The 25,574-nt window shown below is 52.5% G+C and overlaps 3 protein-coding genes across 4 annotated transcripts in view; 2 read left to right on the plus strand and 1 right to left on the minus strand.

Moving 5' to 3' along the window:
* Positions 1 to 10,930, plus strand: part of Samd4b (sterile alpha motif domain containing 4B) — a 38,621-nt gene extending 27,691 nt beyond the window's left edge. The window contains exons 4-13 of one of the 2 annotated variants that reach the window (XM_008853958.3): positions 2,835 to 3,074; positions 3,490 to 3,599; positions 3,752 to 3,838; positions 4,441 to 4,780; positions 5,076 to 5,161; positions 5,553 to 5,671; positions 6,561 to 6,759; positions 6,888 to 7,011; positions 8,616 to 8,699; positions 8,906 to 10,930. In XM_008853958.3, coding sequence (XP_008852180.1) covers positions 2,835 to 3,074; positions 3,490 to 3,599; positions 3,752 to 3,838; positions 4,441 to 4,780; positions 5,076 to 5,161; positions 5,553 to 5,671; positions 6,561 to 6,759; positions 6,888 to 7,011; positions 8,616 to 8,699; positions 8,906 to 8,934 — 1,418 coding nt within the window. In that variant the 3' untranslated portion in view covers positions 8,935 to 10,930. The remainder of the gene's footprint in view (positions 1 to 2,834; positions 3,075 to 3,489; positions 3,600 to 3,751; positions 3,839 to 4,440; positions 4,781 to 5,075; positions 5,162 to 5,552; positions 5,672 to 6,560; positions 6,760 to 6,887; positions 7,012 to 8,615; positions 8,700 to 8,905) is intronic. The other variant, XM_008853959.3, reaches the window with a different exon arrangement.
* Positions 10,931 to 10,940: 10 nt separating this feature from the next.
* Positions 10,941 to 16,960, minus strand: Paf1 (PAF1 homolog, Paf1/RNA polymerase II complex component). The gene is made up of 14 exons (XM_008853956.3): positions 16,571 to 16,960; positions 16,240 to 16,269; positions 15,466 to 15,558; positions 15,057 to 15,178; positions 14,901 to 14,967; positions 14,727 to 14,828; positions 14,538 to 14,643; positions 14,390 to 14,458; positions 14,204 to 14,307; positions 13,903 to 14,019; positions 13,686 to 13,814; positions 11,879 to 11,984; positions 11,690 to 11,780; positions 10,941 to 11,611 (listed from the first exon to the last, which is right to left on the minus strand). Exons 1-14 carry the CDS (start codon positions 16,615 to 16,617, stop codon positions 11,193 to 11,195), a joined length of 1,602 nt encoding a protein of 533 aa, XP_008852178.1. The 5' UTR covers positions 16,618 to 16,960; the 3' UTR covers positions 10,941 to 11,192.
* A 102-nt stretch (positions 16,961 to 17,062) lies between these two features.
* Positions 17,063 to 24,325, plus strand: Med29 (mediator complex subunit 29). Its single transcript, XM_008853955.3, has 4 exons — positions 17,063 to 17,344; positions 17,917 to 17,975; positions 18,177 to 18,261; positions 22,709 to 24,325. The coding sequence occupies exons 1-4, from the start codon at positions 17,132 to 17,134 to the stop codon at positions 22,949 to 22,951; spliced, it is 600 nt and encodes a 199-aa protein (XP_008852177.1). The 5' UTR covers positions 17,063 to 17,131; the 3' UTR covers positions 22,952 to 24,325.
* Positions 24,326 to 25,574: the final 1,249 nt, after the last annotated feature.

Raw genomic sequence — 25,574 nt, forward strand, 5'->3', positions numbered from 1 at the left:
TTTCTTGGAGAGTGTAATGCCATGGATCTCTAACCAGCATTACTGTTTTTGTAGTCCTCAGCTGTGGCCAGCCTCCACCCCAGCATAGGCCAAGCAGGGCTCCTCAGGAACTGCATGGTCATTGCAATCAGGGCAATTTCCTGCTCTCTCAGCCTCATCTGCCGGCTTCTTGGCCAAGAAGGGAGGAAGGAGGTGGCCAGAGACACCAAGACAGGCACAAAGGCCTGTATTGAGGGTTTTCCAGCCCTTGGGGCCCAGAGTGCCATCTTTCTCCAGGAGGCCCCAAGTGAGCCAGAAGCCACAGAGTCCAGAAACTTGGAAGGAGCCCTGAGTAGAGACCTCCAGCAGGATACTGGACAAGAGCTGAGCCTGAGGGGTGGGCCAGTGCACCACCCTCTCTCGGGTGACTTCCTGTCTAGGGGCATCAGTATTGTCACAGATAGTAGCAGAAGGTGCTTTGGGGCCTGCACCAGGGTGGCCTTCTCCTGGGCACAATGTCTATGTCACTGGTGCACTGGCAGGATCCCCAGTTTCACCATCAGAACAAGGCCTTGTTCCCTTGTTCATATGTATATGCTCCCCACCTCCCACCCCCCACCCCGGCCCTGTTCCTGTGGGAACTGGGACAAAGAATTTCAGCTTCTTGGGCCTTGCTGTCCTCACCTAACCAGGCTTTTTGGCTTTGTTGCTTTCTTCCTCTAGACTGCCAAGGGCACTTAAAGATTCCCTGTGCTGAGTTCACAAGACCCCTTAGCACCCATTTGTCCTTTATGAAACTTGGTTGGAGGGCTCCTGTGTTTTGTGTCCTGCACCTGAGCCTGTGGAAATGATTGGGCCAGGTTGCATCCTTCATAAGCCCATAGCCCAGTGCAAGAGACTGGCTAGCACAGAGGGCAGGCAGCAAGTGCTTGGCTTGCAGTAGCCACAAAGGAGGTGCTTGAGTGAGTCTTGGAGGTGGCAGCAGCTGGCAGAAAGGGATGATGAAGCAGTGATAGGGCAAGAGGGAGAAGGCAAGATCCAGATATTGAGGAGATCCTCTCTTGTCTGGATAATCAACTCGGATCCCTTTGCTTCACTCAGAAATGGAGTGGACAGAGTGAGGTTCCCTGGGGAGTAGAGTTCAGAGCTTACCCTCAACTGCCAGGCCTCTTAACTGGCCAATTTGGGTTCAGTCGGGAGGTGGGGGGAGATAATAAACAGATGTGAGGCCAAATAACAGGGATACTAACTAAAGAAGCAGTTGATTAGCCAGGTGTGGTGGTACATGCCTATAATCCTAGCACTCATGTGCTGAGGCAAGAGAATCATGAATTTGAGGTCAACCTGGGCTGCCTAATGAGCTTCAGGTCAGCTTGGGTTACAGCAAGACCTTTTCTCAAGCCCAGTAATCCCATCCCCTTTTCCCTCCATCCCCTGCCCCCCCAACTCCCCACCCCCAGTTTAAAAAATCAGGATACTTCACTTGGTTCATTTGTGAGTGTTAATGAAGCAGCTGCCTGGCTGGGCCCCGCTGTGATTGCTGAGGCTGTGATGTGGGCAGGATAGGTCTGCTTCCAGCAAAGGGGGGCGGTTAATGAGCAAGTAAACAACCACACAAGGTAATTTCAGGTTGTGATAGGTGTTGAAAGAAAGATGGGAGAGTAGCTGGGGTTGAGGATTGGGAAGCAGCAACAAGATGGAAGGTTCAGTGTCAGCTTCAGGAGGGGACATTTGAGGTGCAGCTTGAGATGGCCAGCTGCTAAGATTGAGGCGCCAAGAAGGAATGGGTGGGGGTGCTTAGTGGCAGAGCGCTTATCTAGCATGCAGGTGGCCTGGGTTCTGTCAGTACCACAAAAAGAGAAAAGGAAATAAAAGACAGGAAAGAGCAAGTACCTAAGTGTCTTGGTGCAAGGCTTGAGTGCCCCAGGAGCAACTAGAGGTTCAGAACCAGGGTGGTAGCACGTCTGTCCCAGCACTCAAGAGACAGAGGCAGGAGAAAGCTTTGAGAGGCCCTCAAAAGAGGAGCAGGTAGAATCCAGGAGAATTGAGGGCTAGAAAAGCCTGACCCAAGGGCTGGACTGTGGGAAGAGAGGTAAGAGGTGACCAGGGACTAAGTCCTGCCTGACCCATTAGGTGTGTGGAAGAGTTTGGATTTTGTTGTCAGCTTGAAAGAAGCCACCTGGATCTAAGCAGGCAGCACTTGGTCAGGGTGAGGTGACATACACCTGTATTCCCAACACTCAAGGATCACTGAATTAGAGCTAATGGCCCCAAATGGAGCCCCCCAAATTGTAATAGCCAAAGTAACTTCATTTTCTTAATTTGAGCCTGGCTACAAAGTGAGAACCTATCTCAAAAAAGCTCTCCACTGGGCGTGGTGGCGCATGCCTTTAGTTCCATCACTCAGGAGGCAGAGTCAGGCGGATCTCTGTGAGTTTGAGACCAACCTAGTCTACATAGTGAGTTCTAGGCCACCTGGAGCTTCAGGAGACCCTGTCTCAAAAAAAAAACGGAAAAAAATAAAATAAGAAGCTCTCCACCCCTCAAAACCATCAGCATGGCTGCTGTAAAGGGAAGGGACTGTAGGAAACAAGAATAAAGGGAAGAAGCCAGTTAGGAGGCATAGCAGTCATTCGAGCCAGAGCTTGCTTGCCTTCAGTGTGAGCACAGGAACGGGGCAGTTCAGAGAAGCGATTAGCAGCATGCTGGGGAGTTAGGGTGTGGGGGCTTAGGAGTACCTGTAGGCATTTCCCCTTGGTTCCTTCCCCCTGGAGAATTATGGGGTAGAATGGACCATGGTCTCTCTTATGCTCAGATCCCCTAGCCTGACCTCTTACTTTTCCCTCTCTGGCCAGGTCTCCCCTGCCAAATCCACCCTAGCCCACTGAAGCGCTCCATGTCACTCATCCCTACAAGCCCCCAGGCCCCTGGTGAGTGGCCGAGTCCAGAGGAGCTTGGGGCCCGGGCTGCTTTCACCACGGCCGACCACGCACCCCTTTCGCCGCAGAGCAGTGTGGCCTCCTCTGGCAGTGAGCAGACGGAGGAGCAGGGCTCCAGCCGCAACACTTTCCAGGAGGATGGCAGCGGGATGAAAGGTGCATCTGGAGGGCCATACCAGGAGCCTTCTTCAGGGCCTTACCAGAGTGGGAGGACAGAAAGTTGCTGGTAGCTGTGACCTGAGGAGGGGACAGGTCTGAGAGCAGTAGATAGCCCCTGCCTTCACATACTCCAGGCTGAGAAGGCCAGCCAGGGCTCAGGTAACTGACAGACTGGACAAATCAGCAAGGCCATCCTGGTGGCTTGGAGGGTCAGGTGTCCTGCCTGGGGTAGGCCACTTGAGAGGTCCTTGCTAGACAGGTAGCTAGACAGGTAGAGGCAGCTTCTGGTCTCATCCCCTTCCAATTCACTGCAATGTCTAAGGCTGCCTGTGGCTTATGCCCAGTCCCTCTCTGCATCCCTCCCTGTGGTCACAGGGTCCAACTCCTGACCTTTTACCCTCCTTTTCTACAGATGTGCCCTCGTGGCTCAAGAGTCTGCGCTTACACAAGTATGCTGCTCTGTTCTCACAGATGAGCTATGAGGAAATGATGACCCTGACTGAGCAACACCTGGAGTCACAGGTGAAGGCAAAGGATCCATTGGGGAGGTATAGGGCCAGGACCATTGGGTGCTGCTCCTACCACCAAGTGTCCTCTGTCTCTGGTCCCTCTTGGGATGCCCCTGTATATGTCACCCTCTATTCCCAGCTTTCCATCTTCTGTCCTTACCACAGAATGTCACCAAAGGTGCCCGCCACAAGATAGCCCTGAGCATCCAGAAGCTGCGCGAGAGGCAGAGTGTCCTCAAGTCCCTAGAGAAGGTGAGGACCTGGTATCCTCATCTCCAAGGCTGACTGACTGCCCAGTGGTACTGGCAGGTGGAAGGCTTTGGGTCAGCTCTGTTGGCAGCTGCTTAGGCCTCCTCACTCTTCAGATCTGACCCCTGGTGGCCCCAGGCCTGGGAGCCAGATTCCAGGGACCTTGAGCAAGTTGGCATCAAAGAGTTTACTTGCTATTGACTGAAAGGCTTCCTCCCTGCCTGTCCTGGTTTGTGATTCTAGAATAGCCCCATCTTTCTCAGCAGTATATCTGATGGGTCTCTGGGGGTTTGGGCAGGGGCAACAGGTCTTTCCATTAGACTTACCCACTCATTCTCCTGTGTCTTCCTGTTTACCTTTCTCTTCCCCTTTTCTTGCTGCTTCCTTCTGGTTGTTTCTTCTCCCTGTGTCTTAGTCTGGATCTCTGCTTCTTCCTTGGAGAGGAAGAGAGTGTGTGCATGGTGTGTACCAGTCAAGAGTGGACTAGAAGTGCCCTTAGCTGTCCCCTGCATGTGCTGGAACCTTGTATACCATGTAGTCTCTGAGCCTCATCTGACCACACTTCTGTGGCTATTCTACATGCCCTGACCACGTCCTTCTTGCAGGATGTGCTGGAAGGCGGGAATCTGCGGAATGCTCTGCAAGAGCTGCAGCAGATCATCATCACCCCCATCAAAGCCTACAGTGTCCTTCAGGCCACTGTGGCTGCTGCTGCCACCACCCCTACTGCCAAGGATGGGGGTCGGGGGGAGCCACTGCTGCCAGGTGCTGAGCCACCCCTCACCCACCCTGGAACAGACAAGGGCACTGAGGCCAAGGACCCTCCGGCTGCAGAGAACTATCCTCCTCCACCAGTTCCAGCTCCCTCTGATAGCAGCGAGCCAGCCCCAGCTCCTGTTGCCGATGGCGACATCCCCAGCCAGTTTACACGGGTGATGGGCAAAGGTAAGAGCAGCCCAAACCAAGCCCAGAATCCTGAGGCAGACACTAGGTGAACCTAGGCACCAGGGATCAAGTCCAAATTAGACAAGGGACAACACTTCTTAAAGCCCCCTAGTGCAGAGCCTGCAAAGAAGCTGAGACTGGGGATGACCAGATCTCTCCCTACAGGCCTGTGTGGGATGATGGTGACAACCCTTGCCTTCAAAGCTCAGGTGTTGGAACTTATCCAGCCTGAGAGCTGAGGGCATGTTGGGGGTGGGGCGGTGTCTAAGCTCCTGCCCTTTCTCATGTTCCTCAGTGTGCACCCAGCTGCTGGTGTCCCGACCAGATGAGGAGAATATCACCAGTTACCTCCAGCTCATCGAAAAGTGCCTGACTCACGAGGTAAGGACTTTGTTAGGGGTTCCAAGAGGGTAAAAGGCTGCTCTACCTCTTTGAGGGCCCACACTGCAGTGTAGGCTTCAGAGGCTTCTCAGAGCTCTCGTACAACTCCTATGGAGAATGGCCCCTCCTCGTGCTCGTCTCTGCTCTCAGTCTCAGTGCTTGTACAAGTTCCCCAGTGTCCCTTCACCAAACACTCCTGCAGGTTCAGGGTTCCTTGCCTCTTGTTCTTCACCTTCACAAGGATAGATGACCACACTTAGTTACCACTGCATCTGTGTCCCCCAGCTAACCTGTGAGCGTAGCCCTCTGTGTCCATCACCTTCCAGCACAGAGCAGGTGAGCAGGGGAAGGCAGGTGTGAACCAAGTGCCCTCCCGCTCCCTCCATTCCAGGCTTTCACAGAGACGCAGAAGAAGCGGCTGCTGTCCTGGAAGCAGCAAGTGCTGAAGCTTCTCCGGACATTTCCACGCAAGGCTGCTCTGGACGTGCAGAACTACCGGCAACAGAAGGGGTAGGTGGGCACCCTCCTTAGCACTGCAGGGCTGGCACATAGGTGTCTAAAGGGCTGGTTGTGTTCTGGGTTTGGCCCCCTAGAAAGAAAATCAGGGTGTTGTTAAAACTTAAAGGAGGAAAAGATTGATGAAAAGAAGCTGACCTGAGATTACTCTCCAGGAGAACTTTATTAAGAGATGGGACCCCGAAGGGGGAGTGTAGGCTTCATTAGGTGAGGGAGCATCATGGCCATGGGAGGGAGTAGGGAGAGAGTGAGCTGCAAGGTATGTGGCCTGATTTCTGGAAGAGAGAGGAAGGCAACTAGAAAGACTGATCTAACAGTTGATAGCAGTACAGTAGGTATAGGGCTGGGACATAAGAGTGCAGAGAGCCAGCCAGGCATGGTGGCACACACCTTTAGTCCCAGCACTTGGGAGGCAGAGGCAGGAGGATCTCTGTGAGTTGAAGGCCAGCCTGGTCTACAAAGTGAGTTCCAGGCCAGCTGGGAACTCAAAAAAAAAAAAAAGTGCAGAGAGCCTTCCTAGCACCATAAGGCCCTGGATTCTCTCCCCAACATTACAAGAAAAGGAAACAGGTGCTGAGGTAGCAAAGAAACAGCATGTGTCCAGGTGTCTCCCCACCAGTATGTAGAAGGCTCTGAGGTCGCTTCTCACACCAAACAACACACCTCTCCCTTGAGAAGTAGCATTCAGAGAACTACTTTGAAAAGAACAATAGGAAACTTCTCTATACTCCCCATATCATCCTGGGGATGGGCACCCTTGGTCAGGAGGAGACAAGATGTAAAAAAAGGTCCCAGGGACATGGTCAGGGAATTCTACATGCTGGAGTTGTAAGGGAAGATAGAGCCCTCCACCTATGCTAACACCCTGCCTATTTTTACACAGCTGGGCATTCGGCTCCAATTCGCTCCCCATAGCTGGCTCTGTGGGGATGGGGGTGGCCAGGCGAACCCAGCGGCAGTTCCCAATGCCTCCTCGGGCCCTCCCACCTGGCAGGATGGGCCTCCTGAGCCCTTCAGGCATTGGGGGAGTTTCCCCTCGACATGCCCTCACCAGCCCCAGCCTTGGGGGCCAGGGCCGACAGGTAAGCTGGCTGGAGGCAGAAGTCCAAGTGCTTCTGGGATTGGGGGTGGCAGCACTGGGATGTGTCTGTGTTTCTAGGCCTGGGCCTCTCCCATTTATGCCCTCACTTTCTCCCCATGTCCTCTGCAGAACCTGTGGTTTGCCAACCCTGGAGGCAGCAACAGCATGCCCAGCCAGAGCCGCAGCTCCGTGCAGCGCACCCACTCGCTCCCGGTCCATTCGTCACCCCAGGCCATTCTCATGTTCCCTCCAGGTAAGGCATTCGGCCGGATCAACCTCCTCAGTTGACCTTTCCTCACCTGGGTCTCACATACACTCTTCCTTCTCGATGTGTAGCATCTTATCTTCTGCTGCCTGTGTGTGTCTTTGCCTCCCTATGCAGTGCTGTGCATGTTGATCTGTCACCGTCTCTTTATAGGCTTGCTATAAATGAATATGCATGATCAGGATGAGGGTTCTGTGGAGGGGAGTGTAGCCCGTCAGCCCACCTGCTTCTGTCAGAGGCCACTGAGACTGATGTATTGTAAAGGGTGGTGAAAGGTGGGAGGCTCTTTCACCTCTGCTCACAGACAACCTGGAGGTCAGAGGTCAGGAGGGCCAAGTTGGACAGGTGGCAGGTCAGAGATATGCTAGCCATGGGTTCCTGCTTCACTGGACAAGGGAGAGTAGCTCATTTGTCTTGACTGGGCCCATTGCTTGCATGCTGGGCTAGGCATGGCATCTCTGAAGGAAGACTGACTTTCAGTGGGTTGCCCTGGAGAGGTTTTAGATTTGCAGGTGACCCTAAGCTCTTGTCAGAAACCTCCCAGTCAGTGGAGATTCTGAATTTATTAGTGTGGATTGCCATATGTGGAGCCAGGGGTCTCCATCTCTAGTGTTCATTCTAGGACAAGGCTTGGCACACAGTGGGCATATATGTGTAAATGTAGGTTGTAAAGTGAGCAGATGGGTGCATTCTGGAAGCCAAAGGTGGGGAACCGTTCTGTGTGCCTGACTGTGAGGCAGCCTTCCTGCACTGTACAGTGGAATCCCTCAGCCGCTTACAAGAGGGCGCTGAGGTTCTCACCAGTAGCTGCTTTTATACAAAATGTTGACTTGTTCAATTTCAAAGCTTGTTTTCAGGAGAAATGGGGGTCTGCCAAGACTTGAGCTCACGGTTTAGAATGTCAGGGTGAAAAGCTCAAAGTAGGAGCCAGGTCCTGGGAGTCCAGTTGGAAGCTCGGGTGTCCCCCTGCTTCCAGCTGAGGCAGGATGCTTGGCAGTATGAGGTAGAGGCAAGGTCTGCCCAGGAAGGTGGGCTCTCTCCCAGATGCCAAATAGGCTCTCTTGAGAAGTGCTTTGAGAGCAGGCCCCACAGCTGCTGTTCTACCTTGCTCAGCCTACCTGGATTGCATCCTGTTCAGAGGAGGCCAGGTGGGCCCAAGTGAGCACAGGAAGGACCTCAGCTGAGCTTTTGCACCAAGCACAGGGGGCAGGCCATCAATCAGCCTGGGGCTGCCCAGTGTCTGGGGCAGGTGCCCAGACTGCCCCAGGCAGCTTGGAGTCCCCAAAAGAGTCACAGCCTGTGTGTGGTCTCCAGGAATGCTCCCTCAGCTTCACATTGCTTCCTGTCTGCAAGTCTGGCTTTTTCCACGTTGCCAAACCCCTGCTTTGGCTGTTGTCTCCCTGCCTGCTTTGTGACACACCAGGCCTATCCTTGTCTCTGCCCAGCTGTGTCCTCCACCCATTTGTATACATGTCTTCTGAGCTGTCTTATCTCTTGGCCCCTGTTCATGCTGCTTCTGCTTCCTGGCCCTCTCCTCTGCCCATTCTGGTTAGCCTTCCCTTACTACCACCATTTTCCTCTCTCCTCCCCAGACTGCCCGGTTCCTGGGCCTGACCTGGAGATCAATCCCACCCTGGAGTCTCTGTGTCTGAGCATGACAGAACACGCCTTAGGTGGTGAGCATTTTCTCTTTCCCTGACCCAGCTCCCACCTACCCAGCATCTCCACCTCTCAACCGAGCAACTCGGAGCCATCCTGAGGGTCCTAAGGGGAGGCCAGACTCCAGGGAGGGCCCGTCTGGGATGACTGGCTACGTGAGTGCCTTTCCTCCGCCCTCCCCCCAGTTCCTGATCCTCCTCCCTTCCTCCCTTTCTTACCACAGATGGGACAGACAAAACCTCCACCATCTGACGGGACCCACAGCCCAGCGCACCCATAGGCTCCCCGGGCGGCGGGCGGGGCCATCCCCCAACGGGCTTCTCCTCGGCAGCAAAAGGGTGGGCTGGCACAGCTATACATTCTAGTATTTTTCTACTCTCTCATCCTTTTAACTTTTGTTTAACATTGGCACATGCCTTGCTCACTCCTAGGCCCGTTGAGGGATCTCGGCTGAGGCCAGGGAATAGAGGGGGCAGCCAGGATAAAGGGGGCAAGGACCAACCAGACTGCCTGCCCCTTCCCTCCCAAATCCCCCACTGGCCCCATCCCACCCCTGCCTCTTCCAGACTGCTGACACCTGTCCCTCTCTGAGGGAGCAGACCCCTAGAGACAAACCTTGTGCAGCCTGCTCAGAAACATGACAATGGGGGAATGAGCAGTGTGGACAGCCTGCTCGCCACTATGTCACTGGAGAGGAGCCCTCTCCCCTGCCCCTACTCTTCCCCATTCTGCCATTCCCTGGGACAGGCGCCATCTTCCTCCCCTCTTGCCCTGTTTATCAGAGGTTCTCTAAAATTAATTTCTTAGGCCTATTTAAGATACATATTTATATAGTTCTTAACGGTTTTTCTCTGATCATTCCCTGTCATTTTTAGAGTCCCCAGGCCTTTCTCTGAGCCAGGACAGTGGCAGGGGGAGCCTGAACTTTGAGGGGAGAGGGCAGAGCCCCCTCCTCCAGTCCCCCTTGCCCTTCCCCAATCCCAGCCCCCAGATGCAGAGGTTGAAGGTGGGCAGCCTGGACAGCGGTGAGGTCAGGAAGTCTGTTGCCTTAATGTCCCCTTCCTCCACTGATACACCCTTCTCAATCCTCAGGTCTGTTGGTGATAGACTTGGGGGTAGGAACCCAAGAAAGGGGATTGTTCGGTTTTTGGTTTTTTTCCCACCCCTCTTTCTTTCAACCTCTCCTACCCCCCCCCGCCCCCCTGTTATGTCATGACCTCATGTAAGTGGAACACTATATCATAACCCAGAGGTGCAGCCTGGCCCGAGTCATACAAACCCTTTGCTCCCTTGTTATTGATGAGGGCTGGTGCTGGGGCCCAGGTGGAGGGAGGGGATTTGGGGGTTCAGATTGTGGGGAAGCCATGGTTCCCCTATTCCAACCCCTTTTGCCCCCCTCATTGGGACATTCTCAAGCTTTTCACACCGAAAAGGAAAAAAAATGTTATTTTTAGATACATTTTATGAATAACTTTTGTTATGAATATGGCTGGTAACCATTGTGTATGTTATTAAAGATACAAAATGTTGGGGAAAAAAAAAAAATTGAAAACCACAGTCCTCCCTGCACTGTCAGCCCATCCCCTAGACCTTGCCCCTGCCTCCTGGTCCCTCCCCTGCTCTGAGCCCAGCGAGGGAGAACCCAGGGGGTAGAGTGGCCCTGGGGACCTGCATCTGGTCCCCACCTCCTCCCAGTGCCGGGCTGGGCGGGGTGTCAGGTGTATTTATGTACCTCTTGCACACTCATCAACCTATGCAAGTCCCCACCCCGGCCCTCCAGGTTTCTGTGCCTTTGCTCATTCCCCTCAAGCTCCCGGGCTTCTCCAGCCCCTCCCAGTAGCCGTGGGAAGCGGGGTGAACAGCCACCTGTTTGGAATAAAGCAGGATGTCCCTCTCACAGGACCCTCACCTCCCCCAGCCGGTCCAGTCTTGTCTTGTTCACTCCCCATCAGGGTGACTGACCCTGCCTGGCACTGGAAGGTGGTGAGGGATACCTTCCCCCAGAGGGAGGTGAGAGCTACCCCCCACCTGACAGCAGAGTGTAGGACGCAGGCGGCCGCACTCTGACAGGCAGGACCCTGACCCTCCCAGCTCCCCAGGCCCCTCCATGGTTTCCCTCCCCACCCACTTCTGTCCCCAGCCCCACTGGCAGAATCAGCTTTGAGTAACTGTACATTTTTCTCGCTGTTGGAGAAGACTTATTTGTTGGAGTTTCAATTGTTTAATGGTCTGGGCTTATTTTGGAAAAAAAAAAAAAAAAAGAGATTCTGATCTTTGTTATTCTGCATTTCCTGTGAAACCCAGGGGCATTGCTTCTGTGCCTCAAGTGAAGGTCCTTGAGGACCTGGGGGAGGGATGGGTTGGGTGAAGATCAGAGCAAGTCAAAGGAGGTGGCCTTTATTAACAGCAAAGGTTGAGGGGTAGGGGGCGCAACCAGGCGGACCACTAGAAAAGTGCCTTCCTGCTCTAAGAATGGTTTCTGTGCTGGCTTCTGCGGCCAGCTCTGGGGTTCAGTCACTATCACTGTCAGCCTCACTGGAGTCGGAGGCTGCAGCCTCACTGCCGTCCTCCTGGGCAGAGTGCTCACTGCCACTGGGGAAGGGGCTGGCGCTGCGGCTCCTGCTCTGGCTGCGGCTCCGCTGGCCACCCCCATCGCTGCCACTGTCTGAGTCGTTGTCACTGCCCCCGTGGGCCTGCCCTCTGTCTTCATCATCAGAGTCGGCATCATCTTCTGAATCAGCATCACTACCGAAGATCTCCTCTTTGTCCCGAGCAGCGCGGGCTTCATCTTCACTGCTCTCATCTTCGCCACTGCCACTTTTGTCACTTGTCTCGTCCCTGTCACCCTCTTCCCGTTCACTCTCACTGCCAGAACGCTCGTCCTCACTGCCCTCCTTCTCACTGCTGCTGCCTTTCTCCTGCTCCTCATCTGTGAGGAAGCAGGGACAGGTGAGACCCTGTTACCCACACTCCCCACACTCGTAGGGTGTGACCAGTCCCTATTTACCTGAGCCCCCGCCTTCTTTCTCTTCGGCCTCCATTTCCTCCTCCTCTTCTTCCTCTGGTTCGTGGTTTTCCAGCTGAGCCTTCCGTGCTTCCTAGCACATTGGGAAAGGATAGGTGTTCTGTCAGACCTCTGTCCCTGTGCTCGCTACTACCCTCCCTGTAGGTATCCTGGACCAGAAGAGTTTGTTACCTGGGCTTCTAATTCCTTCTCGTTCATGTCCCGGTGTTTGACCACAAGCAAGGCATTGGTACCTGACTGAACCCCAGCCTTGGCCCGGCGCTTACTAAGGCGGACTCTGCAGTGGGCATTTGTAGAAGGGGAAAGATTTGGTCAAAGATTATCAGGGCCCAATCTCACCTGACACTTGGTTCCCCATCAATGTTTGACCCAGCGCACACCAGGGAAGGATTTTATATGCAGTGGATGAGAGAGATGATATATATGGGATATTTATGCCTGTGTGATGTGAGTTACCCAACACTTAAAAACTGGGAAATGAGGCCAGGCATGGTGGTGCACACCTTTAATCCCAGCACTCGGGAGGCAGAGGCAGGTGGATCTCTGAGTTCAAGGCCAGACTGGTTTACATAGTGAGTTCTAGGACAGCTGGGGCTACAAGGAGACCCTGTCTCAAAAAAAAAAAAAAAAAAAAAAAACCTGGAAAATGGCAAATCTGAGTATCTGGCTTTTGAACAGGAACAACAGCAACAGTGGACTGAAAATGGAATGTGATGCTACTCTTGTTATTGTTACCTAGAGGCCTTTCTTTCATGTTTCCAGTCAGACTGTGGGATCAGAACTTGGGATCTGTTAGCAGAAACTCAAGTCTTACTTTCCCAGTTCTCAGCCCTAGGAGTACTATGACAAGTTAACTTTCAATCACAGGGAGAGACTTAAAAGTCTCTTTTTCTGAATTGTCAAATGTTACCTTTAACGTGTTGGGGGGTTGAAGAAAGAGCTCAATTGGTAAAGTGTCTGCCATGAAAGCATGAGGATCTGTATTTGTAAAGCCCAGGCCTGCTGAAGCACATCTATAACCCCAGCTCTGGGGGGAGAGAACAGAGACAGGCATACCTGGAGCTCACTGACAGCCAACCTAGCTCCAAGTTCAGTAAGAAACTGTCTTAGAGGTTAGAGAAATGACTCAGTTAAGAGAGCATTGACTGCTAACAACCATCCCTAAAACAATCATTTGTAACTGGTATTCGGGGGATCTGACACCCTCTTCTGACCTCCATGGGCATTGCATGACACTGGTACACTATATGCAGTCAATACACTTACCTTTAACCCCAGCACTCAGGAGGCAGAAGCAGGCCATCTCTGAAGTTGAGGCCAGCCTGATCTACATAGTGAGTTCAGGCCAGCTGGGGCTAAAGGAAGACCCTATCTCAAAAAATAAGATGGACATAAGGCTGGCCAGATGGCTTAGCAGGTAAAGGTGTCTGCCACCAAGACTGAGGACCTGAATTTGATCCCTGACACCCCATGGTGGAAGGGGAAAACAAACCGTTCCCCCTTACCCCTCAGTTCTCTGACCTCCATGTGGCATGCACATACACACAGAAACCAATAGACAAGACACCTGACATCAACATCTGGCCTCCACAGGCATGTACACGTACAACACACACCCAAAAAACCATATTAGGATGAGGGGGTGTAGCTCAATAGTAGAGTAAGCGTACTTGGCTTGGCCTGCACAAGGCCATGGGTTCCTCCCCAGCACTGCAAAACAAAATGCCTCATGTAGTTTTGTGTGTCACCTTCTACTTTGACTATTTACTTGCCCGTGAAATTTTGTACTAATATCAGGAGAAAGAACACTGGGTTTGTGCCCTGCATTAATGAAGATTTTCCTTCAGATTTAGATTAGGACCAGCCAATATGCATAAGCAGACTCCTGCTGCTCTCACAAATACGTAAGACCTCCAGGGTGGCTCTTGCATGCACAGTCTTGAGAAGCACAGGTGATGAATGAGGCAGTGCTGAGTACCTGGTCTCCAGCTCATTGTAGTAAACCCCGTCACCCTCTCGGAAGATGAAAAAGTAGTTCTCCTCATAGCCCTTGCTAGCCTTATTCTTCACATTCCAGTTATATTCCCGAGCAATCTTGTAGTCATACCTGAGGATGAAGTGCAGGGTCAGCTCATTTATCCTTGAGAAAAGGACACAACATTTCAGTCCCCAAGACTTAACCCCAACCCACGCACACGTCATCTGGTGCATAGTCCATCTCCTCCTCCTGGTCCCGCTTTCGTTTCTTCAGTGTCTCTTCCACAGGCAGAAAATAAGCTACAAATTGGTTCCCTTCCTCATCCATCATGCCCCTAGTTAGGAGAAGAGAGATAGTCAGTAGGTGTGATAGGTATGAGGCAGGAAGATTGCCAGGAGTTCAGAGGTTAGACTGGGCTACAGGATGATACCCAATCTCAAAAACACCAAGGTAGTGGTGGTGGTGACGGTGATGGGTGGAGGGATTAGCAGGTCAAGGTAGGTGGCAGGACCACTGACCTGATCATGGCCTGAGACATCATCTCCAATGCAGCTGCCCCACTTGTGTCCTTCGGGGCTGGGTCTGAATCAAAAATGACCTGAGCACATGGGTTGATCCACATCTAGGAAGTGGAAGGTACTGGGATCAGTCTGGACCCTGGACAGGCATAGGAAGCTGCTCTTGCCTCCTACCCTGAGCCTGACCTTAAAGTCTGGGAAGACAGGCATGACCTCCACTGGTGTCACTCGGGGCTTGCTGTAATGCTGGGAGATCTGGTGGAGCAAAAAGGGTGAGGAGGAGGAAGAGCCCAGGTCACACCATTGTGTCTCTCCATCCCAGTCCCCTAAGTACCGATTTCTGGGCATCCTCAAAAGTCTTCTCAATGGCTGTGATCTGGCTGTCCCTGTCTTTGTATATTTCTTCCTCTGTGAACTGCTGCTTTACAGAAACCCCAATCCTAGGAGGAAACAAGAGTCTTTAGGGGTCACTGGACGTTTCTGAAGTCCTATATACATACACACACACCTCTCTGCTACTTACTTGACCTCAGGTTTCTCATTGGAGATACCATAGCGGTTAAACTCAGTGGAGATGTACTCTGTCTTCCGCATCCACGGCACCACCTTTGCGTGCTGCTGGGATCTGAAACAGACTAGGCATCTCAGGACCCCATGCTTGAAGAGTTTACCTCAGTACTCGTGTGTATCTTCTCACCTCTTAGAGCTGGTGGGGGCCTGAATCTCTTCTTCCAAAAGCTTCTCATCAGCTGGATCCAGGAGAACTAGGGATGGAGGGGCAGGAGGACCATGAGGGAGGCCCAGGCCTGGCCTTTGCTGGCCTACGGCAGACCCTCCCTATCTCCCCACACACCATTGGGATCGATGCGGTAGGTGTCAGGGTTGATGAGGTCGATGGTGACCCCCAAGTCTGGCTCAGTCAGGAGGTCATGTTTGTGCTGTTTCTCCAAGGATGTTGCTTTATACTGAACAAACCTGGGTGGAGAAACATCCCTGTTGTCATTTTCTGATCCAGCCCCAACCCTCATCCTCCCCAGAAGCTAAGCTGCTGTGGGGAAAAACTCAGAATGCAATGTCCCCAGGGCTGAAGTCTTCCCAGTGGGAAGGGGTTTGGATGCTGCTTGCTCTCTTAGTATTTACTCAGCACCTTTATGAGCTATTGTAGGTATTGTACAAGGCCTGGGGGAGGAGCACGCAATGAGGTAAGCAGTCCTTCAGTGAATATTTCTTAGCAATTGCTCCATCCCTGAGGTTAGCCTTACCTGTTCTGATCAAAGGGGTAGGTGATGAACTTGGGGTCAAATGGGATATCAGGGAGGCTATTGCAGTACTTGACTCGGCAGACCACTCCAGACCTGGGAAAACAGTGGCTCAAAACTAGGTCTCAGGGCTGGAGAGATGGCTCAGCATAGTTATCTCCCAAGCAATCATAACCCCAGTACCAGGGTATCCGATGCCCTCTGGCTTCTGTGGGCATTGCACAACACAGATGTGCTTACATACATGTAGGCAAAGCACTCGCATATCAAAAAAATATGAGCTGGAGAGGTGGTTCATGGGTGAAGAACACTGGTTGTTCTTGCAGAAGACCTGGGTTCAAATCCCAGCACCCACATGGCAGCTAACAACTGTCCATAACTACAGTTCCAGGGGATCCGACAGCCTCTTCTATCGCCGGGGGCATTGCACGACACAGGTGCACTTAACCTGCACGCAGGCAATAGACTCATACACGTAAAATAAAAATAAATACAATATTTTTTTAAATTTTTTTTAAAGTTAAAAGAAAAATTTTAAACGGCTTTAGGCCAGCAAAATACTCCAGTGGGCAAAGGCACCTGTTACCAGGTCTGATGAGCTGCGTTTGATCCCCCAGACCCACACAGAGGAAGGAGAGAGCGGACTCCAGCAGCCTGTCCCCGACTTCAACATGCAATCTGCGGCCTCTGCACCGGCCGCGCCGCGGTGCACAGGCTCTGCACCCCCGTGGCCCGAACGCCCGTGCACCACCCCTCCTGGACGGAGCACCGGCTCACCTCTCAGGCAAAGTCCGGTGGGAATTAGGCCTGGTAGGAGAGAGAGAGACATCGATGGAGAGGGTTTGACGGAAGCACCGGAGGAAGTCAAGGACTAGGTCCCTTCCCGACCATCTCCAAAGGCTCAATTCCGAACCCGGTGGCAGGCGACTAGGGAACGACCCCGCGTCCCAGGAGCCCGCCCCGTTCGTCGGAGGTGGGCGCTGCCGACGTCACGGGCAGACCTGGGAGGCCCAGCGACAGCGACGGCGGCCACCCTCGGCCTACTCCCTGGCTTGCAGAAGCTCCTACAGAGAGCGGGAAGAAAAATGGCAGGTGGCGAGGCGCCTACCTGTGGCCATCCTCCCGCTGGGCCTGGGTCTGGATGGTGGGCGCCATCGCGGTGAGGCGGCGGGGACGGCGTCCTCGCGGCGCCGCGGCCCGACGCGGAGGGGCGTGCCGACTTCAGTAGAAGCCTGCTCAGGGGCTGGGCTCCGCGGGGAAGGGCTGTGCTGAGGTGGGCCGGCCGGAAGGGCTCGGCCGAGACTGAGGTAAACGCGCGACCGCGCCGGACACGGACCCGCAGCTCCGCTCAGTCAACTGCCGCCCAGACGCTGGCTGAAGATCAAACAGGTCTCCTCAGGCCGCGAGGCCTTCGGGCAACTAGAGTGCGGGTCAGACCCTCACACCGATTGGCGAGCTGTGGTCGAGAAGGCGGGACGGGGGTGGGAAGCCCTCTTGTGATTGGTGGAAAGATACCCCAGCCCTGGCCTCGGATTTGAGGTGGCTGGACGGTAACGCACATCCTCTCCTCTCATTGGATAAGATATTGGAAGGTGGAGCTAAGCAGCAATTGCGGCTTGCCAACGGAAGACGCGCTTGCGGCGTACTTCCGTCGCTCTAGCCAAGGAAGATGGCGGCGTCCCAGCAGCAGGCTTCGGCGGCTACCTCAGCTGCTGGCGTGTCGGGCCCGGGATCCGCGGGTGGCCCGGGTCCCCAGCAACAGTCGCAGCCTACGCAACTGGTGGGACCTGCGCAGAGCGGGCTCCTGCAGCAACAGCAGCAGGACTTCGATCCTGTGCAGCGCTATAAGATGCTCATCCCGCAGCTGAAGGAGAGTCTCCAGGTGATGGAGCGCGCGCGGCCAGAAGCGAGCGTGCTTCGGCGGTCTGGCTCTGAGGAGGCGCGCTGAGGGCTGTTTATTGGAGGAGAGATCGTAAGCAAGGACGAGGAGTAAGACTCGTTCTGAGGCCAGCGCTTCGCTGGTAGCGGACGGGCTTGGTAGCGGACGCCTGGAGAGACAGAGGCAGGCGGATCTCTGTGAGCTCAAGGCCAGCCAGGGTTACATTTGAAACCCTGTCTCAAAAAAAAAAAAAGATTCTGAGGATTGACAGTGGATTTTGAGACTGGGATTAGCTGGTAGGGGATTTAAGGGGAGAAGCGGCTCTAGTCCATAAATCCTGTTAAAAGGACTGGCTCTAATCCGCAGTTTCTGCCCGTGGGAGGAGGCTAAGACCAGGTGAGAACCCGGGTGAGGGCAGTTCTCTGGGAAAATACGGGCAGAAATTGGTATGGGCATGGAAATCAGGAGGGAGCCGTCAACTGAAGAAAAGGCCTGTGGTTGGGTGAATCTCAAGGAGGAATGTAAACCTTTCCTTGTGCGTCTTCATCTCCTCTTTCTCATTCTTTTAAAACTAGACTCTGATGAAGGTTGCAGCCCAGAACTTGATTCAGAACACGAACATTGATAATGGGCAGTAAGTGAAACCTCTCTTCCCACCCCAACCTTAGAAGTTCCTCCCCCTCCGCCCCGCCCCCTCCTTTTCAAGCCCTATCTGGCTCACCTAGACATAGGATTGATTTCTTTATGAATACTTGCTTGCTTGGTTACCCACTCATGCTGGTGTCCCAGAGACTGGCAATCAGTTCTTCAGTTAGCCTTTTTTCCCTGGCTGTAGAAAGAGCAGCGATGGACCCATACAGCGCTTTGACAAGTGTCTGGAGGAGTTCTATGCCCTCTGTGACCAGCTGGAGCTCTGCCTGGTAAGTGGCTTTCTGAATACTGAGTGACCACAGCTCTGTTTAGTTCCCTGGGGTCTTTAAGAAACTTTTTTGGTGTTTTGAGAGGGTGTCACTCCATAGCCAGTCTGGTCTGATACTGCCTCTATAGACCAAGCTGGCTTTGAACTTGCATTGACCTTCCTCATTCTGCATCCTGGGCACCACCATGCCCAGCCAAAAATGCTTATTCAGTTAGCCAACTCATTGGTCACTTCCTCTGGGCCAGACCTGTGCTGATACTGGGGGCACAGTGTGTGTCCCGATTCTCACAGAGCTGCTAGGTCAGATATAACCACAAACAGAGACAGCTCAGAGTGGTCAAGGCTATGATGACAGAAGTCTAGGCCAGAGTTGTCTCTTTAAGAAGGAAGAGGCAGGGCTAGGATCAGGGAAGCTCAGGGGCACAGGTAAGCCTGGGGTTGAGGTAGGGAGAAAGTGATTCACAAAAGGCTGCTGGTGGAACAAGGAATTCTATGCGATGGGTAGCTAGAGGGGGAGTTAGGACAGTACCTAAAGGAGAGACCACAGTGGTAGAGGCAGACTACAGGAAGGCAGGGACCTGTGGCAGGTTACCAGGGACAGACAGGAGCTTGAGGCTAAAACTTTGGCTGCTTGGAAGAGGGTGGGACCCAGGAGACCTGAGTGGGTGTAGGTAGTAGAGGTCAGGATGGAGCATGGGCCAGGCAGCAGAGGATGGTGGCTAGGACAGTAGGGGTTGGGGAGAGCAACACAATGTAGTTTGTAAAGTACCTGCTATGCAAGCAGCGAGGGCCTAAGTTCTATTCCCAGCACCCATATAAAAAGACAGGCATGGCCGGGCATGGTGGCGTATGCCTTTAATCCCAGCACTTGGGAGGCAGAGGCAGGCGGATCTCTGTGAGTTCAAGGCCAGCCTGGTCTACATAGTGAGTTCTAGGACAGCTGAGGCTAAAAAGGGACCCTGTCTCAAAAAGACAAAAAAAAAAAAAACAGGCATGGACTGGAGAGATGTCTCAGTGGTTAAGAGTAGTGGCTACTCTTACAAAGGACCTGGGTTCGTTTCCCAGCACCCACATGGTGGCTAACAACTGTCTGTAACTCCAGTTCCAGGGGATCTGACTCCCTCTTCTGACCTCCTCAGGTGTTACATGACACAGGTGCACTTGCACACATACACATAAAAATTTTTTAAAAAAGAAAGGGCATGAGAGTTCACACTTGTAACCCCAGTGCTGGGGAGGCAGAGACAGGTGGCTTTCTAGGGCTCAATGGCCAGCCAGTGTAGCCCAGAGTCCTGATTTCCATTGAAAGACCCTATTTCAGGAAACAAGGTGGGCAGCCCCAGAGAAGCAACACTTGAGGTTGGCCTCTGGCCTCCACATGCACCCTCATACACATGCCAACACATACACACAAAAGTCCCCTTTAGGAGCCAGGCTCTGAGCACAGCTACCTGGGAGGCTGAAGCAGGAAAGTCAGAGGTTCCAAGGCCAGTCTTGGCAACTAAGTGAGTGAGATCCTGTCTCAAAAAGTAAAGCTAGGATTGGTGCTTATGCCTTTAATCCCAGCACTCGGAAGGCACCGGTAGGCAGATCTCTATGAGTTTGAGTCCAGCCTGGCTTACATAAAGTTCCAGGCTAGCCAGGGCTACACAGTGAGACCCTGTCAAAAATAAGGAGGTAGGTATGGTGGCTCATGCCTGTAACCCCAGCACTTGAAAAACAGACTTAAAAGTTCCAGGCTAGCCTGGGCTACAGAGTGAAACCTTGTCTTTAAAAAAAGGAAATAACAAGAGACAAAGGTAAAACAAAAGTCAGAGGATGGCTCTGTGGTTAAACATACTTGCTACCCTTGCAAAGAAACCAGGTTTAGTTCCCAGTACCCACATTACAGCTAACAAAGGCTAAATACATACAAAATTAAAATCGTAAATTAAAAATAAACATTTGGTGGGGGGAGTTTGAGACAGGGTCTCTGTAGTCCCAGCTGGCCTGAAACTAGCTATGTAGGTCAGACTGGCCTTGATCTTACAGAGATGCCAAGTGCTGGGACTAAAGGCGTGTGCTACCACACCTAGCGGCTAATCTTTTTTTTTTTTTTAGGATTAGGGCTATAGCTCAGTGGTAGAGTAACAAGAGTAAGATTGAAAACCTAGTTTACCCACACACATAAGAAGGAAGGAAATGTCCTTTAGGAATGTCAGGAGAGTGTCTACAGAGATGTAGTAGGGTTAGGGCTTATTGGAGTTTGAATATAATCCTCAGTACACTGGCAGGTAAGGAAGAGTTTTGAATAAGCAGCAGTCTGGACCCATTTGCCTTTTAGGACATACTTCTGGCTGGGAAATGAGAGGCACATAAGAGCAGCTGAGCCTGGAGGGGGAGCCCAAGGAGGAAGCCAGGGTTGGACTGTGAGGAAATGAAAGCTTACTAGTCCACAAGACTGATGGACCATTGGGGAGGGAGTTTCTGGGGTGAGGCTCAAAGCTGTGGTTGAAATTTGGGGAAATGGGAAGTGTTAATGACTTTTCTGGAGTGATGTAAGCAGAAATATCCATTTACCTCCAAATGAGAGTGCAGGCAACTGAAGATTCCAAGTCCACATTGGTGAAATACATGCCTTTTGGGGTTTCCTAACAGGAGCCTGGGTGATACACAAGCAACTGTACCACTAAGCAGTCCCAACCCCCACCCACCAAGCTTCAATTTTACTGTATTTTGTCTTTGTGAAACAAGCTGGCCAAACTCACTATGTAACGAAGGGTGACTGTGAACTCCTGGCCGACCTTTCCATCACTGGGAACACAGGCATGAGCCCCACACCTGGCTCTTATCAGGGTTTCTGCTGGCCTTGGTAAACGCTGTCCAACTGTGAGAATGACAGTCTTTCACTACAGAACAGCTAAGTGGCATTTTGTTGCAAGATGGACTTACAGTGGCTGGATTCAGAGAACTCCCACCACAGGGAGTCATCCCTCAGACAAGGACTCACAAAAAGAGTCAGTGTTTGATGGAGAGGGAGATGAATGGAGAATGTCAGGGAGTCGGGACAGACTTCATCAGCGCAGAGAAGGAACTTGAGAAGTTGTGGGGAGCAGCAGCCCTGGGAGGAAATGAGAGGGGTGCTGTTCAGGGACAGGGGACAGTACCTAGGAGTGGCTAGAGGAGGGCCAGGTGCTGGCACCATGGGCGAAGCAAGGGCTGAGGACAGAAGCAATGACAGTAGCTAATGTTCATTGAGTCACACTTCAGAAAGTGCACAGTGCCTGTGCCATGTGTCACACACCTGTTACCCTGTTCTCACAAGCCAAGGAGAGGTGAGTATTCCATTCAGTTTTGTGAATGCACATGTGGGGATATACATGTGCCACAGTGCATGTGTGGAGGTCAGAGGACCACTGTGATAGTTGGTTTTCTCCTTCCACTATGTGAGTGCTGGGGATTGAACTCTGGTCATCTCACTAGCTCAGTTCTATACACTGGTAGTCCCAGCTCTCAGGAGTTAAAGAGGAGGGTCACAAGTTTGAGGCCAGCTTTTGTTTATATAGCAAGACCCTGTCCCACAGGAAAAAAAAAAAAGAGGCAGCCTGATTGGATGGTGCAGGCCTTTCCCAGCCTGGTCTACATAATGAGTTTCAGATCAGCTGGGGCTATAGGGAAACTGTCTCAAAAAAAACAAAGGGGCTTGGGGTGGGGGTGGGGGGGCTGGAGAGATATCTGAGCAGTTAAGAATACTGGCTGCTCTTGCAGAGAACTCAGGTTTCGTTCTCAGCACCCACATGGTGGCTAATAGTCTTCCATAACTCCAGTTTCAGGGGATCTGACTCCCTCTTTTTGAGGCATTACACTCATGGATGCACTAACAAACACGTAGGCAAAACACTCATACACTGCAAATTAAAATTTTAAATGAATAAAAGGAGCTGGAGAGATGGTTTGGTGGTTAAGAACATGTACCACTCTTCCAGAGGACTGAATTCATTTCTCAGCACCATGTCAGGGAGCTAACAGCCACCTGTTATTCCAGCTCTGGCCTCTGGTCTCCAGTACTCAAGTTCACAGACAGACAGACAGACAGACACACACACACACACACACACACACAGAATATAAAATCTTAAAAAAAAAAAAAATCACCAATAGCAAAAAACATTTAAGCTGGGCATGTTGGTGGAGGCCTTTAATCCCAGTTACTCAGCCAGTCCTACATAGTGAGACCTTGTTCCAAAAAACAGAGTTTAAAATCCGAGGCTGAGGCTCAGTCTCAGAGAGGAATAGCCACATACCCTTGGTCATCAGCAAGCAACTGGCAGGGACAGGCTTCAACTACAAGACCTTTGGAGTCCTGGGACCTAGTAGTTTGGCCCAAGGGGTGGTGGTAATGTAGGGATTTGGAGAGCTGCAGGTCCCTGAGTGATGGTGATGTTGTGCCCTTGCCTGCTCGCCCACAGCGCCTGGCCCATGAGTGCCTTTCGCAGAGCTGTGACAGTGCGAAGCATTCTCCGACGTTGGTACCCACGGCCACCAAACCAGACGCCGTGCAGCCAGACAGCTTGCCCTACCCACAGTACCTGGCTGTCATCAAAACCCAGATTGCCTGTGCCAAAGACATTCACACCGCCCTACTGGACTGTGCCAACAAGGTCACAGGCAAGACTACAGCGCCCTCAACTGGCCCTGGGGGCAGCCTCTGAGGTCTTGGGCCAGGAGGAGGGTGGGGCAGTGAATGAAGAGTGGCCTAAGGCAAAGCAGCTGGCTCCTTCTGATTTATTCTTGGAGAGTCTGAACAGTGTGGCCGAAGCCAGCAGGGGGTAGCAGAGGCCCGTGCATGGCAACAGCACAGACCCAGCCTGCCCTCCCACTGCCACTTAATGCTCTGCTCTGACCTGGGGTGGACCTGGAACTGGGTGGACTAGATGACCTCAGCTCCTGGGACCCTACTACCATCCCCATGTCCTACCTGGCCTGGGTGTGGCCGGCTGGCCCTTCAGACAGACCTTCCTGAGGTTGACCCATTGCATCACCCTATGAACTCCTTCCAGCTATTTATGCCCCCATCCTACCTCTTTCTTGCCTGTGTCTCCCTGCCTCTCTCTACTAGCCCCATTGTTGCCTTTTGCCCCCAACTTCTAACAGGGACTCTGTGAGGGGTACCTGGGGCTAGAGGAAGGTCAGCTGGCTCAACCACAGCCAAACCCAGGGCTCACCTGGCCCAGGAAAGGGGAAACGCAGAAGTCGAGGCCTGACCTAGACACACCCAACTGGGGAGCAGCTGGGGCCCCCACTTGGTCCCTGCGTCAGCAGAGCTCCAGTGAGAGGCATTGTGCAATGTGTGGGGAGGCCTGGCTCAGTGGACGCCTGGGTCCCTATATTTTTAGCCCCAAAGCAGAAGTGAAAAGGCCCAGCAGGGATGAATCATGGGGTTCTGGGGAAGAACCCAGCTCCGGGAAGCAGGCCCTGGGGAGGGGGCTTCAGGGAGGGAGGGAGGGCCCCACCAGTGCCTCACTTCCCCCAAGGACTTTGGGGAGCTTGGCCACAGCCTTCAGGCCTGGACAAGTGCCTGGCAGAGCTACAGGGCCAGGCCCAGCTGTCAGTTGAATAGCTAGAGTGACTCAGCATGGTTGGGGGAACCACCCCACCCAACACCTTCAGTGCCCTGGCTCCCAGCACCTTATGTACTGGACCCATACTTGCAAAGAAACCCCGAGACCATGGGGACCTCTATAATTCACCAAGAGCACAAATCCGTACACTGGAAAGTCACCATCAGCATGAGAGTGTGCACACACCTGCCAGTCATTCCTCTCCCTGCTTGCCTGGATTGGGGAGGACAGTGTCTTCTGCAGGGAAACCTGAGCCCTGGCCCCTTCCCATTGCTATCCTCCTGCTGTCTCCCAAGTCATCTAGGATGGTAGTCAACTGACCTTAATTATGTTTGGGGTTTTGGAAACAGGGTCTCACTCTGTAGCCTAACCTCTATCACTATATACTCCAGGCTGGTTTCTAACTCATAGCATTCTACCTACCCCAATTTCTTAAGTGTTGGGATTATAAGTTGTGAGCTACCACACTGGTCCTGTTTTTTTATTTATTACTCTGAGTGTACCCATGTGTGGAGGGAAATGACAATTTTTGGGAGTTGTTTTCATGGAGGGTCTCATCCTGTTTCTGCTGGGCTGTGCACTCCAGGCTAGCTGGCCTTTGCGCTTAGAGGCGATTGTTACGCTCCATCTTCAACCTCTGTCTCCATACAAGTGCTGGGATTACAGATGTGCACTACCACATCCATCTTTATTTTTCAGACTGGTTCTCACTATATAACCCAGGTTCATCCTGAACTTTGTATCCTCCTGTCTCGGCCTCCCAAATCCCAGAATTATAAAGCTGTACCACTGTGGACTTTAATTATACCTTAAAGATGCTTTTATGTCTTAAATTGGAGAAAGAGGACTGTAAATTCAGTCATCCTGGGCTATATAGTGAGACCTTATGTCAACTAGAAGAGAAAAGCCAAGTCTTTGTAGCAACACCTAGATTTCTGTGTGACTACAGCCAAAGTGACAACCTACCTGGCCATCTAGTTCTTGTCGTTTGGGGACCCAACACACATCTCCTGACCACACTTTGTCTCTGGTAACAGTTCAGGACTACATGATCTTGCATACAGCTGAAAACACCTTGTCCCAGTTTCCAGGGGCTCACAGCACATTCTGGTAGGGATCATACAGCAAGACAGGTATAGCTGGCCCTACAGGGTACTGTCAGCATATCAGAAGATAGGGGTTATGGCACCTAGCAAGACACAGCAGGTAGTGGAGTGATGGGTGCGAATTCTACATGATGGAAGATGGGTACTAGGAAGCTGTGTTTTTTCAGTGAACACAGTAGCTTCTGTAGGCCAAGTCCTGTGCAGTGTGAGCTGAAGATCCCTATACTCCTGGAACTAGAGAAAGAGCACCATGTACATAAATAAGCCTGTTAATTCCAGCATGTAGGTGTCTGAGGCAAGATCAAGACATGTTTGAGGCCAGACAGGATTATATAGTGAGACCCTGACTCCAAAGAAAAAAGATGGGTCTCTGAGCCAGTGAGAAGGCTCAAGTGGCAAAGGTGCCGGCCACCGAGCCTGGTGACCTGAGTTAGATCTTTGGGATCTACATGGTGGAAGGAGAGAACTGACTCAGAAATTCTGTTGTCCTCTGACCACACTTTTTTGGGGGGCCGGGGGGGGGGGGGTGGGTGTGCCCCGGGGGAAAAAGCATTTGGGGGGTGGGGGACGGGTTGTGGGAGACAAGCGTGGGCACAGAAAACGCAGCT

Source organism: Nannospalax galili, unplaced genomic scaffold (genome assembly GCF_000622305.1).
Source record: "Nannospalax galili isolate Female #2095 unplaced genomic scaffold, S.galili_v1.0 scaffold886, whole genome shotgun sequence".
Lineage (NCBI taxonomy): Eukaryota > Metazoa > Chordata > Mammalia > Rodentia > Spalacidae > Nannospalax > Nannospalax galili.